The sequence below is a fragment of the Zootoca vivipara genome, chromosome 7 (assembly GCF_965207765.1).
Source record: "Zootoca vivipara chromosome 7, rZooViv2.hap1.1, whole genome shotgun sequence".
Lineage (NCBI taxonomy): Eukaryota > Metazoa > Chordata > Lepidosauria > Squamata > Lacertidae > Zootoca > Zootoca vivipara.
Genome location: NC_142590.1, coordinates 75011670 through 75029268, shown reverse-complemented (window position 1 = coordinate 75029268; position 17599 = coordinate 75011670). Strand labels below are relative to the sequence as shown.

The following is a 17599-nucleotide window of genomic DNA, read 5'->3' as shown; positions in this document are numbered from 1 at the left end:
TCAAATGTGCATGTCTGATGAATTCAAGTTAGGGTTGCTCCGAAATAAATGAACGTCTCGGAATGGCACCTTAAACTCATTTCTGGCCCCGATATTAATGCAATCTCGCAACACGTTACATTACGTCTTCTTCTTTTTCATTTTTCTTTATTTAGAAATGAATAAAGGGGTCCCAGGGCGGTTCACAGAATAAAATCAATATATGCAACCACAAAATACCTAATAAAAATAAAAAAGCCAATAGCCCACCCCCCTCACATTTTTAAAGGGCATAGGATGTAAATTGGATCGACCTGGTTAAAAAGGATTGTTTTTGCCTGGCGCCTAAAGGTGTATAATGAAGGCAGGCCCGGCTCTAGGGGTAGGCTGGGTGGCGCGGGGCACCAGGGCACCGGGCCGGCAGGTGGGCGCTGCATGCCGTGCCCGGCCACCTGCCGGGGCAGGGCAGAAGCACCAGAGCGATCTCCGCACCACGGCGCCAGGGCGCCCGACATGCTTGAGACGGTCATGAATGAAGGCGGCAGGCGAACTTCCCTGGGGAGAGCATTCCACAGACGGGGAGCCACTGCAAAGAAGGCCCATTCTTCTGTTTCCACCCTCTGAACCTCTCGAGGAGGAGGCACACGAAGGAGGGCCTCAGAAGATCCTTGAAGTATTGTGGTCCTGAGCCGTTTAAGGCTTTATAGGTCAAAACCAGCACTTTGAATTGGGCTCGGAAACTAATTGGCAGCCAGTGCAGTGGGACCAGGATCAGTGTAATAGGCTCAAACAGTCTTGCTCCAGTGAGCAACCTGGCTGCTGAATTTTGCACCAGCTGAAGTTTCCAACTGTCTTCAGAGGCAGCCCTGCATATAACTCATTGGAGTAATCTAACCTTGAGGTTTCCAGAGCATAAAGGTAAAGGGACCCCTGACTGTTAAGTCCAGTCGCAGATGACTCTGGGGTTGCGGCACTCATCTCGCTTTACAGGCCAAGGGAGCTGGTGTTTGTCCGCTTCCGCAGACAGTTTTTCCGGTTCATGTGGCCAGCATGACAAAGCTGCTTCTGGTGAACCAGAGCAGCTCACGGAAACGCCATTTACCTTCCCGCTGGAAGGTATTTATCTACTTGCACTTTGACATGCTTTCGAACTGCTAGGTGGGCAGGAGCTGGGACTGAGCAAGGGGAGTTCACCCTGTCACGGGGATTCAAACCGCCAACCTTCTGATCGGAAAGCCCTAGGCTCAGTGGTTTAGGCCACAGCGCCACCCGTGTCCAGAGCATAGACAACAGCAATTAGGCTATCCCTGTCCAGATAGGGGCATAGCTGGGCCACTAGCCGAAGCTGACAGAAGGCACTCTGGGCCACTGAGGCCACCTGGGCCTCGAGCGACAGCAAAGGATCCAAGAGTACCCCCACCCCAAACTACGAACCTGCTCCTTCAGGGGAAGTGTAACCCCGTCAAGAGCAGACAACCTCCCTGTAGTTCATGAACTACCGTCTACTGAGATGGATGAAATGTTACCATATATGCACGTGGGGGGGGTGTTCAGGGGATTGCAAAAGCTGAGTTCATAGGGAAATGAAATGTCCATGGGGTAATGAAATGCGGAAAAGCGCCGTGACAATTAGCTGCTGTTTGCAAAGCCTCTCCTGGGCGAGGCTAAGCGTCTTAGGCACCTCCTGGCAACGTTCCTTTGCGTACTACTTTTAACCTTTGAAGGTGTGGCGCAAAGTCCACCTGTTTTGTTTCCTTAACCTTGCAATGGAACTGCCACTCTTCTTCTCCTACCTTATGGCTGCAGGTAGGGACCCTTCCTCCTTTACTTGGTGGAGCCGCTGCTTGTATACTGGAAGCAGGGTCAGAGGAATGGGGCAGGGGACAAAGCGGGGTGAGTGGGGACAATTGCCCTCACATGAACCACAGCCCACAAATTCCCAGCTTTCTTCCTCTTCTCCCACCTCTTCCTCTTCTTTTTAAAAAAGAGTTAAGTTTCTAGCATTTGCAGAACCTAAGATATGAGACGAAATGTACAGGCACTAGGCTTCCCCCTCCCACCCACCCCCCCAACAAAATCTTGGTTTCAATCATTTTGTGTATGAGAAATTAGCCTACTCCCCCCCCCGCCCCCGAACTTCTAGTATTTTACTTTGATAGCCCCACCTTTTTACAAAGGGCATTTGGAAGAGGTTTTTAAAGAAATCTCAGCAGCCCGGGGGAGGGAGAAATCCCCCAACACCTGGCTCTATCAAATCTCTTTACAGGGGGAAATTGGGACATTTTACATACAAACTTGGTAGGCCATCTATTGATAGCGGCAGGAATCTCAGTGGCAAGATTTTGGAAAACCTAAGGTTTAAACATAGTCAAATAGTTAAAAAAAAATATGGGGAGGGTTTGTTCTTGTTTGTTTTCTGGGTATGTATTTTGTGTTCTTATTTTATCATTTTTTGTTGTAAACTGCCCTGTTCTCTTCTGATGAAAGGCAATATACAAATTTAATAAATAATTTAAATTAAAAACAAAACAAAACACAAGAAGCCTTGGGAAATCAAGTTAACTGAGAAATTGACAAAAAGTTTGTTTTGCCAGTGGTTAAAAAAGTGACACACATTCTTGGCATATTGCTGACCTTGTATTACATACACTGATTAAAAAAAAGATACTGTTAAAACCTTGCCATTGCGTAGAAGCAACAACATCTGTATTGTGTAATTTAAAATTTTACTCTCAGTAAAAAGAACTATGCAGACTGTGGCTATGTATGCGTGTGTAGGGGCCAAAGAGAGTGAGTCTATTGGTCATCGATTAATTTTTATATTACTGTATTTTGTACTCTTTGCAACATGTTTGGCTTTATGTTTGGGGTATGTGTGTCAGAACCAAGCTACCTGTGATCCAATGGGTCAGTTAGTCAAGGGGGCAGCTGCCCCCTGGCTACGCCCGTCTGTGTGTGTGTGTGTGTGTGTGTATCTTCACACCCACCCACCCCTTCTGTTTTGTTTCCAGCTGCTTTGGAGGTGAAGACTAGTCCTTCTTCTGTAATAGGCCTGGTACACAACCCAGTTGTGCTGCATTGTAACTTTACAGTTCAGGAGAGCGTCAGAAAAGAAGACGTAGCTCTGAAATGGGCGGTGAAGACTGTATCTGGAGAAGAGAGGGCAGTGTTTTTGTTTGATGGGAACCACACAGCAGGTTACCGGCACGGGCTCTTAGTGAATGTTGAGTTACTACCCCATGGCATTGCATCACTCACCTTGTCGGATGTGACATTAAGGGACGAAGGGATTTACACGTGCACTGTGCTGGTAACTCCGCAGTATGGAAATGGAAAGATCCAGCTTAAAGTCAGAGGTACCAATTGCTTTTTGAAGTTATCCGTCCAACACAAAATGAAGAATCTTTGAGATCAATAAAGTGCTCCAGTAGAGTGGGCTATTTCCATGTGGCACCTGCCACAAAACATTGCACTGCTGTTATTCAATGTTCCACATAGCTAGCCACGCATTCTTCTTAGACAGCCCATGTCATTCCCTCTCCTGGTTTACTGTCCCCCGCAACATTATTTTGTGCCACTGAGCAGGCTAAGCCTTCATGGGTCTGTCTCGGGAGTTTTCTGCCTTCCTTCCCTTCTTAAGTTTCTAATCCCCAACCCCAAATATCTATTGTGCTTCTGAAAACCTTCACCCATTTGTGCAAAGGATGCTCTTTTGATTGCGAAAGGATTGACACTCAACCCCCCCCCCAAAAAATTGCTAATACTGTAGAAGGAACAAGTACTTCTAAAGCTGTGACAAACCTCACCCCGCCCCGCAAGGAAATCAGGGAATGGGAGGTGGGGGAAAGAAACAGCACCAAAAAGTAAAGAGGGGAGGAGTGACTGCCATCCTTGTTGGCACGAACACGAAGAGGAGAAGAGCTTGGGGGTGGGGGGAGGAAAGCAACAGTAGAGGCCATACAGTGGGTGCTAAACCACTCTGTAAATTGTGGCTCTGTGAGGGGAATAGGGGTCTCCTAGCAAATCTCAGCACCTTGAACAAACTACGCTTCCAAAGATGCTTTGGGAGAAGAAGCCATGACTGTTTAAAGTAGTAGGAGACTGCTTTAAATGTACAGTGCGTAACACATTTTATTAGAGCAAAAGCTTCCATGGAGTAGATTCCATTTAAACAGATAGGTGGAAGGTATTCCTCAGTTGTGGATACGGGTGATATTCCTCTCTGATAATAATCTGCTTTCCCACCCTAGCTCAGCCTGCTGTGCTGCTGCCGCCCCAAAGTCTCCTAGCTGCTGCAGAAGGAGAGAAGACATTTTCTTGCAATGTTCATGACTTCTACCCCCAAGCAATTAACATCTCTTGGCTGGTCAGGAAACAAGGCAGCGTACGCGAAACACCACTATCCTCAGATATATGCACAGGGGCGCCATCTTCTCGAGGCCGTGATGGTTTGTTTGCTGTGCTGAGTCGTGTCACCCAAATGGTGTCTGAGGCTGATAATGGTTCCTTATATATCTGTGAAGTCCAGCACGAGTCCCTGGGAAAGCCGCTACGTAGAAATACAACTTTGTTGGTCACAAGTAAGTGTCCACAAATCTGTTTATTATCATTTGTTACATTTATATTCCACCTTTCCTCCAAGGAGCTCAAGGTGGCATACATAGTTCTCCTTATCCTCACAACAACCCTGTGAGGTATGTTAGGCTGAAAGAGAGAGAGAGAGACTGGCCCACTACTGCACTTCATAGCTGAGTGGGGGGTTGAGGTCTGGTCTCCAAGGAGCATAGCTGCCAAGTTTCCCGTATTCCCCGGGAAACCCCCGTTTTTCCAGCCGTTTTCTGCTGGCAGTCCAGATTAAAAAAAAAAACGTAAATCCCCTGGATTCTTACCGGCCCGGGGAGGCTCCTTCTGCGCATGTCTGGAGTCTCTGGACATGCGCAGAAGCAACTTCTGACGCTGCTGCCATATTGGAAATGGGCAGAGCATGCGTAGAAGCAACTTCAGGTGCTGCTCTGCCCAGTTCCAAAATGGCCGCAGTGCGACTTTCGGCGCTACACCTCTGCCAATCCCGGATTTTTCAATCTGGAAGTTGTCACCTATGCCAAGGAGCCTCACAGGCAACTAGCCACACACTCTCCTGGTGGCTCTGATGTTCCTGCCCTGCTCACCATCTCCTCTACTTCTATGGTCCTGCGATAATTGGAGGGGTGGGGAATCTGGAGGCACCTGCACCACTCAGGAAGCTTGTGTCGTGTGGGGACCTTCAGTCCTGGGACAGAGATGTCCAGATCCTCAGGCTCATTGGCAGTGTGGATCTGCTGGAAGGTCCAGCTTCCTTTCCTCCTCGTCCAAGGAGACCTCAAGCTCTAGGCCTGAATCCAGACAATGGCTTTTTATTCATGTACCAAAAGCAAATCCTTCAGGACCACAGTCCATTACACTTATTTAAATCCACCGTTCTGTTGTCAGGGATAACAACAGGTCAGGCTAAGTAAAAAATAAATCATCTTCAAGCAGGGGAGTCCCAGCAAACAGTCTTGGAGGCCAAAGCCAAAGAAGCGACAAAGCATATGTCAAAAAATAAAAAAAGAACTGCTATTGGTTTTAATAAATACATTTGTATTCTAGTACCAAAATCCTATCATCGGGACACAGAATTTATTGCCGGGGTGGCCGCCTCTTGCATCATAGTTACAGGCTTATGCAGCATATTTTTAACCATCTTTTATCAAGCACGGCTTGCAAAAGGTAAATTTTAAAGAATCCTAAAACATTTCAGGGTGGAAGTCATTCATTTTAGCCCAGTTCATGATCTGCATGAAATGACCCATGAAAGATTGCACATGTATTTGTCGCTATTCCTTGTCTCTTCCAAAAATGGAAACTTTCTGCTCCCAACACATGTTTTTACTTATTTATCTGATGTATTTATTTGCTGCCTAATAAAAATATTCTAGTTACTACTAAGTTACTACTGCTATGTCTAGGGGGCTTGACTTTTCATGGGGCTCTCTGGTCTCTCCATTTTGTGCTAAGATCACAAGAAGAGCTCAGCTGGATTGGACCAAGGCCCAGCTAGTCCAGCATCCTGTTCGCACAGTGGCCAACCAAGCACCTATAGGAACTCTGAAAGCAATAGCTCTCTTCCCACCTGAGATTCCCATCAGCTGTTATTCAAAGGCACACTGTCTCTAGATATGGATAGCTCAGTCGGTAGAGCATGAGACTCTTAATTCCAGGGTCGTGGGTTCGAGACCCACATTGGGGGAAAGATTCCTGCCTTGCAGAGGGTTGGACTAGATGAGACCCTCATGGCCTCTTCCAACTATACAATTCTCTGATTTTACCAGTGAAGTTACAAAAAAGCCATTGTAGCTAGTAGTAATTGATAACCTTGGCCTCCACCGCAGAGAATTGAGAAACTGCAGAGAATTGAGAAACTGCAGAGCAGTTTCTCATTTAACATTGAAATGTGTTTTATGTTTCCTGCACAGATGGGGCACCTGTGGCTTTCTAGGTGTTCTTGGGCTCTAGCTAGCATGGCCAATGGCTGGGAATGATGGGAGTTGTAGTCCTGCAACATCTGGAGGGCCAAGAGTTCCCTATCTCTGGTTTCTTGGGAAGACGGCTGCACTATGTTCAAGGGACCTTTTGCTAAGTGCATTGCACCCTAACTGCCTTTGCTTTTTTTTATAGCAGAGCCCCAGGTCTCCTCAATCATCCAGCCTGACCTGATCCCGATTAATGAAAAGATCAGGCTGATGTGCAATATAAATGGATTTAGACCCAAAACAATCCAGGTGAAATGGTACCGGAGAAACCCACACAGGATGGTGTCGGCAGCAGACCATGAAAAGGAAGATGCAGCCCTTTGTGAGGCTGGAGAAGATGTTACCAGTATGGCTAAGCAGCCTCTGGAAGCCAATGGCAGATTCTACAGCATCTCCTCCTGCCTGAGCTACATGCCTACAATAAAGGACGATAGGGTGGAATTTGAATGCAACATCCAGCACAGCACACTCAAGAATCCAATACGGAGGACCACAATTATTCATGTTACTGGTAAGATTAATAGCAGTTTTCAAAGGAAGCAGCAGAGAGGCTATGTATTCCAATAGTGCAGGGCGGGGGGGGGGAAGCCTCTTCTGCCAGGCTGGCCACATCCTTATCTCCAAAAATTGACAGGTGGGTGGGGATATCTGCCTGTCAATCAACTGACCTCATGCTTTGAATTCCCTATTGATTGTTGTTGTTGTTTAGTCGTTTCCGACTCTTCGTGACCCCATGGACCAGAGCACGCCAGGCACTCCTGTCTTCCACTGCCTCCCGCAGTTTGGTCAGACTCATGCTGGTAGCTTCGAGAACACTGTCCAGCCATCTCGTCCTCTGTTGTCTCCTTGTGCCCTCCATCTTTCCCAACATCAGGGTCTTTTCCAGGGAGTCTTCTCTTCTCATGAATGAGGTGGCCAAAGTATTGGAGCCTCAGCTTCATGATCTGTCCTTCCAGTGAGCACTCAGGGCTGATTTCCTTAAGAATGGATAGGTTTGATCTTCTTGCAGTCCATGGGACTCTCAGGAGTCTCCTCCAGCACCATAATTCAAAGGCATCAATTCTTTGGCAATCAGCCTTCTATATAGTCCAGCTTAGTGACTTGAAATTCAGCAAGATTGTTTCCTCCTGCTGGGTTTCAAGTTACATCCTTTCAGACCAGAGAGGGAGCAGGGATGTCTTAATCCAATGGCCATTACCTGATTTGTCCCCCCCCCCAAACCAAACTTCAATTCTCTGAAGCTGTCATCTGCCCATGCACAACCACAACTTCCATTTTCGAGTTGGGTGGAGGCTGGTTTGAGGGGAAAATACAACAATCAGAAAGCCATCATATACCTACAGAGTTCAGGTAACATCATGTGTACTTGGCTTCAAATGCCAGCAGTGGGACTGAGCTGGAGGTGGAGCAAGTGGTAAAATTTGCACAGCCTCAGATTGTGTTACCTGAAGTTGACTTGGAACCATAGAGGCAAGGCACATCATTCACCACAAAAACAAGAGAAGCCCGCAGTGGTTATTTTGTTCTGCCACTTTTCCCGTAGAGCTAGTGTAATGTCTGAAAGCTGTGTATGGAATATCTTTCCCCTCCACACACACACAAACACACACAGACTTTTGATCTCTACTTCGCAGCTCGACCAGCAAGTCATTACATCTTCAGCTCACCCCAGGTTCCCATACAGGGGGATAAGCTTATTCTGATCTGTGTTGTGGAGAAATTTTATCCAAAGGACATCACTCTGGATTGGTTTCGAAATGGGCAGCCAATTGAAGAAGTGACACAGTTTGGGCCTTTCCCTTGTGAAAGTGATTTTTACAGTATATGGAGCCAGACTGAGTTTATCCTGACCAGAGATGAGGAAGGAGCAATTTATACCTGTCGGATCAAGCACAGCAGCTTTGGAAATGTCGAAGAACTCTCCTATGAAATAAATTTGCAAGGTACGATGCCTCTGTGGTTGGAACAGATTTGATTTCTCATTTATGATTGCCTTTGGCCTGAATGCATATATTCTAGGGACACACGCTTTCAACATTTTTTTCTACAGCAACGAGGACTAGAAAGTTACATTTAATTAAAACCAACCAACCAAACAGCAATTTTAACTGAGATGCATCACATCTCTTCCTCCCAAATGGCCTTGGCAGAACAAGGTGCATCGCTTGCCACTATATCTTAAGGGGAGCAACTCACTTTGTTATTTCATGTCCCTACAGGAACCCCCCCAGAAGTCCTCTGGATCACTCCAGACCCTCCAGTTCCTGTTGCAGGAGAGGAGCTGAGGCTAAGCTGCCGAATCAATAACTTCTCCCCTAGCGTGATCAGGGTGAATTGGTTCCAAGATTGGAAGCCGCTGCATGTGGGAATCTGCCACTCAGTCTCCGTAGTTGGCGCCAATGGCTTGCACTCCATGTGGAGCCTTCTGAGAGTGACACCTGCGCAGGGGGCGGGGAAAACTGTGTTTACGTGCAAGGTGGAACACGACGCACTGAGTGGATGTGTCGAAAGAGCATACATTTTGCAGATGCCTGGTGAGTCCTGAGTTGATAAGATCCTTGAACAAACATCAAGGAAGCCGGAATAACGCACAGAGGGAGTCTGGAAGAGAGCTTTGGGGAAGCGATGTGAATAGAAAGTCGCGAGGTAGGAGCTGAAATGAGAGCCGACCTGCAATTCCAACATCCTCTCCCCGCAAGATGAAAGGCAGCGTGCTTTGGCTGTTGGCCTGAGGTCGTCATCTGTAAAAATACCCCATAGGGTGGCAGAGGGATTAAATTTTGCTTACAGAGGGCTTTGAAGATGTTCACTTCTAATTATTAATATTATTGCGAAGCTATTACAATGTAGCCTTTGGCTGCTCCCTGCAAGTAGCCAGGTGCAGTTTTTGAGGGATTAGGCAGGGACCCCACCACAAAACCCCCACTTTTCTTAGCAGATGCTTACTAGATTTGTTCCTATGGTTGATTTGTAGTTGCTGGCAGGAGAGGTATTATGCAATTATTTTCATCCACCCTCTATTTCTGCATTGCTAATGCTAACCACTTCGTTCTAGATGCACTTACTTGGTTGAGAGTAAGTCCCATTGCCCTCATTGGGGCCTACTTCTGAGTAGGCATGTGGGGGCTTGCACTGCGAAGCATTCATAGATACTTGGGCTTGGTGACAAACTTGCAGAAGTTTCAGCTGAGGAAATCTGAGTTTTTTTCCCCATGCATTTTTCTTAAGCTCCACTTCAATATCAAGCAGCCCCTTGTAGGGAATTAGTACTTTCTACATCCTTGGAAAAGAAACATTTGAGGAGAAGACTCCAAAATGTTTCCCTTTTAAAAGTTTATGGGTGAAGGAAAAAGGCCGCTAGTTACCCGTATGTACTCACAAGTTCAATCCTAATGGGGAATGATGCAGTTTTATTTTAGTTCTTGGTTGACAAAGCAAACTCAGTGCCAGTGAGTAGTGAAAGGTCGGTTTAGTGCCAATTTCTATTATCAGGAAAACCAAATGTTAAGCATTTTCCACGCTGCAAGCATGTTGTAAACATCATCAAAGTAACTTTGCATGTAGAAAAATAACAAAGTCGGGAAGAAGGTTAAGGTAGAACCTGCTCCCTGAAATATTAGTTTTCTGTGTGCAGGGATGGGCAAAGTTTGGGGTGGGTTTTTTTTGGTCAGGGCAGCTCTTTGTAGCCTAAAGTTGGAAAATCCAGTCAAAGTTTCATTACACGGTTCTGTTTTTTAACCCTTTCACATACTAAGTAGCATTGTTAGATTTGACTGCAAATCTCCCACATTTTGTTAAATGTCGAGATGTGAATAGTGGCAATGTCCTTTGAATATAATTTGGGTCAACAGACACAAGGTTTAGGAGGGAAGCAATGTTTTAAGAGATGGTGGCTAAAGACCCCTTGATGCTAATTTATTGGATGTTGAATTGCCAACTGGCTTGCTCTTGTGCTATTAACAGAAAGCATGATTGGAAAAAAAGAAAGCAAAGCCAGCAGGTAATGTTTTTCAAGCATGGAGAGAATCATTCATTACTATTGGGTGGGCTAATCAAACTGCTGATAAGCAATCTACATTAGTTGGTTCAGAATCCGGCAACCTTAATTGTATGCTAGAATAGTGTAATTCCATTTGCTTTCTTTATTGGATGAAGGTTGAACCGTTTTCATGAAAAAGGGAAAACTGCACCGAAGCAAACCAAAGGGAGATTAACAAAGAAACTATGAGTGGACTGGATTTCAAGGCATGAACAGAAGGATAAAAGCAGAAAAAGGAAATAATATGCTGTCTGCAACCACCAGATGTCGCTTTTCACCATCTCCAACTGTTGGGCGTTCTGAATTTATATTTTGGCCAGATAATTCCAGATATTTGTGGTTTAGTTTATTACATGTGAAGGCTGCATTTTAATGTTGTATTTAATTTTGTTCCTAAGCTGTATTTTTATCAATTGTTTTATATCCGGTGTTAGCTGCCCTGAACCCAGTCTTGGCTGGGGTGGGCAGGGCATAAATAAATTTATCATCATCATCATCATCACCTTTAATTTTTTTATTATGTACCACATTTCTCTTTGCAAGAGAAAAAAACAACCCCACAAGATAGTTCATGGCCAAGATAACTAGCAAACAGCCTTTTAGAAATTATCAGAAAAATATTTCCCCGAGAACATAAGAGAGTGTCCTGTTAGCTCAGTGGTAGTGCCTGTCCATTAGGGTGTGTTGAATTTTTCAAAAAACGAGGGTTGCTAAAAAGTTGTAACATGACTTGGGAATGCAAAAGATATTTTGGTTAAATTAATATAATTTAGTTTTGAATGTAGGACATTTTGTGTGTGTCAAATTGCATAGAAATTATTAAAAAAGGATTGCCAAGTACTTCCAGTTATATTATACATTTTTATTTGTCTGGAAGAGTGTCCCATTGGGAGTCAAACCATCGAAGAGTTACAGTGCCTATTGTAGCTGTAGAGAGCAATACAGGAGAGACTACTTAGCATATTACCTGACATTTTCAGGAGGCAAAATCAAAATCCTTTGGGTTTCTCAAAGCAGCTTATGTACTTTTTCATCAAACGTAGACTTACAAAGCTAAATGTTGTCCAGTCAGAAAAAACAACTGCAGATTTGAATTCCTCACGCCCAAAAATGTTTTTTTTAAAAGATCCCTCACTGAAGAAATTTGCAAAAATTAAGTTTCAGCCCCTAAAATGCCTTGCTGCCCATTCTCACAACCCCAGGAAGCAATATAGTTCTGAACACCATTTGCTGGGAAGCAGCTTCTGCTTGTGGGCTTCTTGTAGACATTGGGTTGGCCACAGTGAAAACAGGAGGCTGGACCAGATGGGCCATTGGCCTGATCCAGCAGAGCTTTTCTTATGTCCTTAATCTTTGATCCCAAGTTCAGTGCCTAGTTATCCTCTTTCAAAAGGACTCAAGACTTGCAACCCTAACCCCACTGGCCTGGGAGTAAGCCCCCTTGAATTAATAGGATTTACTTCTAAGTAGACATGGTTAGGAACATGTTGTTAGGTAGTAAGTCGTGGCAAAGATCTACTGACTGAGATAAGACAACTCATCTAACTTTAACAATTCCTTCAATGCTGTTACTTTCCTCTTCCATTTGTGGTTCCATAAAGAATGGGGTTTTAGCAGGTGACATTTCTCAGACACTTGCAGCCGTGAGTAATATGTCAAGGTGCAAATGCTAAAATTCTCGCCTCGATGCAGTTATTGAAGATATAGAGCCCTACCTCTAAAAGGATATTTGCCCATTCTGCACTGAAGGTCCCAGCCGTGCTGAGAGATAGGTCTGCTTTTATAATGGGCCAACTAAAGATTCCAGTGACTTCAGCTGTCAATCAGCTGATTACAAGTCAGCCTTGTAAGGAATGACAATAAAGCTGTTGCAGGAAGAAATATATTTATGAGCAAGATCGGAATGGCGAAAGCAGTAGGGAGTGAGGGATGTGTGTTGAGGTTGCTGGTTTGAAGTGTGTGTATTTTGGAAGCAGGATTTGCTGTCTCAACTGTGCTGATCTTGTCATAATAATATTAATAAAAACATAGTGGTGAAGGCTTTTTCTTTTGTTTTTAAAACTGGCATTCCAAATGGAAATTTCCATGCAGAAATATGTTTGTTGTGAAAGGGATTATTTACATGCCCTAAAAGAGGAAGAGAAAGAATTAGATACTAGTTTTATGATGTGAAAATCCCTATCAATATTAGTATCATAATTTAAATACCTCTGATGTGCCTCCACCCCCACCCCCCACAAGGAAAAATAATTCACATTTTCCTTTTTTTTAAAAAATTGAATTGACTTATTTTATGTTACTACAAGTTGTAATCGTGAAGCTGAGGCTCCAATACTTTGGCCACCTCATGAGAAGAGAAGACTCCCTGGAAAAGACCCTGATGCTGGGAAAGATTGAGGGTGCAAGGAGAAGGGGACGACAGAGGACGAGATGGTTGGACAGTGTTCTCGAAGCTACGAACATAAGTTTGACCAAACTGCGGGAGGCAGTGCAAGACAGGAGTGCCTGGCGTGCTATGGTCCATGGGGTCACGAAGAGTCAGACACGACTAAACGACTAAACAACAACAAGTTGTTGTTTTAGTCAGCTAGCCTTCATCTGCCCCAGCTGCAACAAAACATGTCTCTCCCTTATAAGTCTTTACAGTCACAGCAGGTGCTGTAATCTTCCAACAGTTTGACCTCAAAGGTGTACTCCTCCATTGTCTCCCAAGACAGACAGATGCCAACCAGCTGGAAGACAAAACAAGGACTGGAGTTGGGGTTGCTTTGCATCTCCCCTCCACCAAATGTCTGAGTCTCCTTCTGTGCCTTTAACAGCAGCTTTATCTGTAAAAATTAGCAGGCAAAGCCTTTCATGGCCAGGAGATGAGAATGACCAACCAACTTCTGAAGATCTGAACCGCTTCAAAAGAATGGCCAAGACTGGCCAGGATAGCAAAATGCTATCAGAGCACAGCTGAAGACACTTATTTATAAAAGTATTTCTGATTCATAGAGCTTTTCTTTTTGGATGAACAATAAGAGCACCTTTAAGAGCTATGGGCTCTTAAAGGTGCTCTTATGGGCTGAATAAGGGCCAAACATACAACATTCCTGATTTCTGTCCACCGTTGTAAGTATTCTATGAGTCATTTCTGATTTGTCAACATCCTTCTTGAAGTCTGGTGAACACACTGGGCTGACTAAATTAGCCCCTTGTCTCCCAGGTTCCATCAAAATCTCAGTAATTCACTGGGCACACCTGCTAGATCACAGCCTCACCCTGTGCACATCCAGTATAATAAGCAATTATGCTTAGGAGGATGCTCTCCAATTTTGGCTCCTCCCCCCCCAACAGAATTGCTTTTAGATCTGATTGCTTTATACTTGAATCTATTAGCTATTCTGCCTGTCCAGTATCTCTCATTCTCTTTATCGGCAATTATCTATGAAGGAGGTCACTTGTTTTCTGTCTAATACAGCTCCCCTGTCTTCCAGGCATGTTGTAGGGTTTATTTCATCAGTGTCTGGAAAGATGTTCTATGATGTGTGGAGGACACTGTGAAATTGAAAGGTGAGATCAGGTTATTTTGTTTTTCTCATTGTTACCCTCACTAACACATAAGCAAAGGCAGAAGGGGAGACTCGGCCGATAATTATCCTCTTCTCTCTCATCTTTCAGCGCTTTGATCTCTTTTTTTTCAAGTTGATTATGAAGAATGGGATGGAAACTGCCTTCTGCCCTTTGCCCAACGTCCCTGCAGTGAGGGATTCTCTTGTTTGTTAGACTCTTAAAAGGAATCGTCTCATCTCTTCATAGTGACAGTTTTCTCTCTATTCAGTGAGAGGGGAAGCAGTGCTGCCTGTGAGTTGCAGGAACCATAGAATCATAGAGTTGGAAGAGACTACAAGGGCCATCTCGTCCAACCCCCTGCCAAGCAGGAAACACCACCATTTGTGAGACTTGCTGATACCAGGAGGTTGCTGAAAGCCGCAACTTCTTTGGCACTCTAATTGTGTTTTGGAGTTATCCGTTTGGATAGCTCCTTTGCGACCCGCTTTTCAAGGACCTTTGTTCAGTGGTAGAGCATCTGCCTTGCAAGTAGGAGGTCCCAGATTCAGTCCCCAGCATCTACAAGTAGGATGGGGAGAATCTCGTCTGAAATCTTAGGCAGACACTGTCACACAGTGTGGGCAATACAGATAGTCCTACCTGGGCAGTTATCTTTCCACAAGGGTAGACCCTGATGCCGAAATCCAGCATCGCCTGAGCTCTGCAAGTGCAGTTTTCTCCTGATCAAAGTGCAGAGTGAGGACCAGGACATTCACAGGGAAACCAAATTGCTTGTTTACAAAGCTACTGTACTACCAATCTTACTGTATGCTTGGGAAATGTGGACCACTTATAAATGCCATCTCCAACTCCTCGGAAAATTCCATCAGTGGTGTCTCCAAAAATGTTAATACATCACTTGGGAAGACAGGCGAACTAATATCAGTGTACTGGAAGAAGCAAAGATCGCCAGTGTCAAAGCAATGATTTTTCAACATCCACTTCGCTGGACTGGTCATGCTGTGCAGATGCCTGATTATTGTCTTCCAAAGCAACTACTCTATTCCAAACTTTAAAATGGTAAGCGTAATGCTGGTGGTCAACAAAAGAGGTTCAAAGACTTTCTCAAGGCAAATCTAAAAAAAAGTGTAATATAAACACCGACAACAGGGAAACACTGGCCTGCGAGTGTTCCAATTGGAGAACAGCTTTTACCAAAGGTGTCATGGATTTTGAAGATGCTTGAACTCAGGACGAAAGGGAGAAATGTGCTAAGAGGAAGGCACGCTTGGCAAATCCTCACCATGATCAACTCCCGCCTGGAAACCAATGCCCCCACTGTGGAAGGACGTGTGGATCCAGAATTGGCCTCCACAGTCATTTACGGACTCATTGTTAAAACCGTGTTTATGGAAGACAATCTTACTCGGCTACTAGTGATTGCCAAAGAAGAAGAAGAAGAAGAAGAAGAAGAAGAAGGATAGTCTGACCGCATTTAAGGCAGCTCCCTATGTTCCTAAAATATCCCTTCAAAACTTTGAACCCTCCTCTAAAACATATTCTACCTAGCAACCCAAGTTTCATTTCTACAACCTCACAGCTACATTCTCCCCATGTCATTGGTGCCAGTGGCTCTGAATCCTCTTTAGCACTATATGCTAGGCTATTTAGGTGACACCCACAACCTTGCATGGGGCAGGCAATTCACCCTGTTCCTTGCCTGCCCATCACATATTCAGCTGCCTAATGATCAAATCGCCCATGACTAGGATCCTTCCACCTGCCTGTTGACTCCACACTGACAAAGGAACAGCAACTTCAACTTTAGCTGAGGGCATCATGGTGGTTTAGGGGTTCCTGACTGATCTGTAACAGAGAATTCCCACGGCTTCGGGGGCAATGGTTGGTGGGAGGTTGGTGCTGCAATTGCCTCCCTCTGCCTAATGGTAGAGCTGGCTCTGGACTCAGGCATGATGCCCTCCCTGTCTCTGGTAACATGTGAGAAATGGGAGAGCCAGCTCAGTATAAAGCAGCACTTTATGTCAAGCCAGACCATTGGTCAATATTCTAGGCAGAACATTTTCTAATTCAACTGGTAAGAGCTTCCCAAGATATCAGAAATACATGTTTCTCAACTCTGCTTCCTGATACTTATTTTTATGTATTTATTTACTTTTCATACATTCTTACCTTTCTTCCACCATGCACATGTGCAGCTTCCAAGTGGTTTCCCATCCAGGGACTGAGCAGTCGTAGTCCTGCTTAGCTTTGGCAAAGTGGTGGCCTCATGTGCCTTCAGACCATAACCTAGAATCTTTAGGTGGAGATGCAAGAGATTGAACCTGGAATATTATGCATGCAGAGCACATGCTCCACCAATGAACTGTGCCCTTATAATACAAGATTCCAGAGTTGTTGGTTTTTTTTGGGGGGGGGAGCTTTGGCTATAGTCAAGTTTGTGCATCTCAGGAGGAAAACATAGCTGTTGCTCCTGCCCTAGAGGCTAGGTTTTGTCCATGGGTCGTGTGTTTGTTTTCCTCCACACCCAAGCCTCTTGCAAGGCCCTTTCCCCAGCGCAAGCATCAAATGCCAATGGCTGGTATATTGCCATGGGGCAGAAAAAGGATTGACGCAGAGCTGCATCAACTCAAGAAGGTGAAGCATCTGCCACCCCCCCACCCCAGCTTGCACCTGGAACAGTCCTATATTCTGCTGCCACTGCTCGGACGCGCATAAGTTAATCAATAGACAAAACCCAAATACCCATTTACCAAATAAATTCTAACCCGGATATTATGTTCAACAGTTCATCCAACCTTTTACCGCAGGAAGCCTGTTTGTAGGTCACCTCTATCAGCGGTTTATGTGTAACTTTGCTTTCAGATGACTCCCCCTTGCCCCTTAAGCCCCTGTTTCTTTCAAAAGCGACCTCCCTTTGTTCTCTTTAAGCCAGGGGTGTCAAACTCAAATTCATCGGGGGCCGCATCAGCAGTTTGGTCACCCTCAAAGGGCCGGTTGTATCCGTAGGACTATGTGTCCACTCTTTATTATCATAAATTATTGTCACTGCATTCAATTATTACTGTTTTTTGTAATAATGTAAGTAATAACTAGCTCTGAAAGCAGAAACATAGTCAGAATAATGGCAAGTAGATAGTTAAATGTACAATTATTGTACAATTTATTGAAAAATGATTTTTGGTAACTGCACTGGGTGGTGGAGGCTCGCTAGGGTTTCATGCAGGACCTTTGCAGAGCTACTAGTACCTGGAGATGCTGGGGTCCTTCTGCATGCAGGACAGATGTTCTGCCAGTGAGCCACCACCCTTCACCAAAGGGACTGGCTGAGGTTGACTCACTGGAGCTGCTCTCCTGGCTCCAGGGTTTAAGGGCCAGAAGTATAAAGCAGCATCCTATGTTTCTGAGGAGAGGGAGAGGGAGGGGAGGGGAGGGAGGGAGGAAGGAAGGAAGGAAGAAAAGAGGGAGTGGGAGGGAG

General features: G+C 45.0%; 1 gene segment (V, D, J or C); it reads left to right on the top strand.

Moving 5' to 3' along the window:
- Window positions 1-281: 281 nt before the first annotated feature.
- On the top strand, window positions 282-12608 carry LOC118089505 (immunoglobulin heavy constant gamma 4-like). The segment is given in 7 exon segments: window positions 282-1785; window positions 2991-3335; window positions 4230-4559; window positions 6676-7041; window positions 8165-8473; window positions 8750-9064; window positions 10686-12608. Coding segments are annotated over 7 exon segments (1710 nt in total).
- The last annotated feature ends 4991 nt before the right edge of the window (window positions 12609-17599 follow it).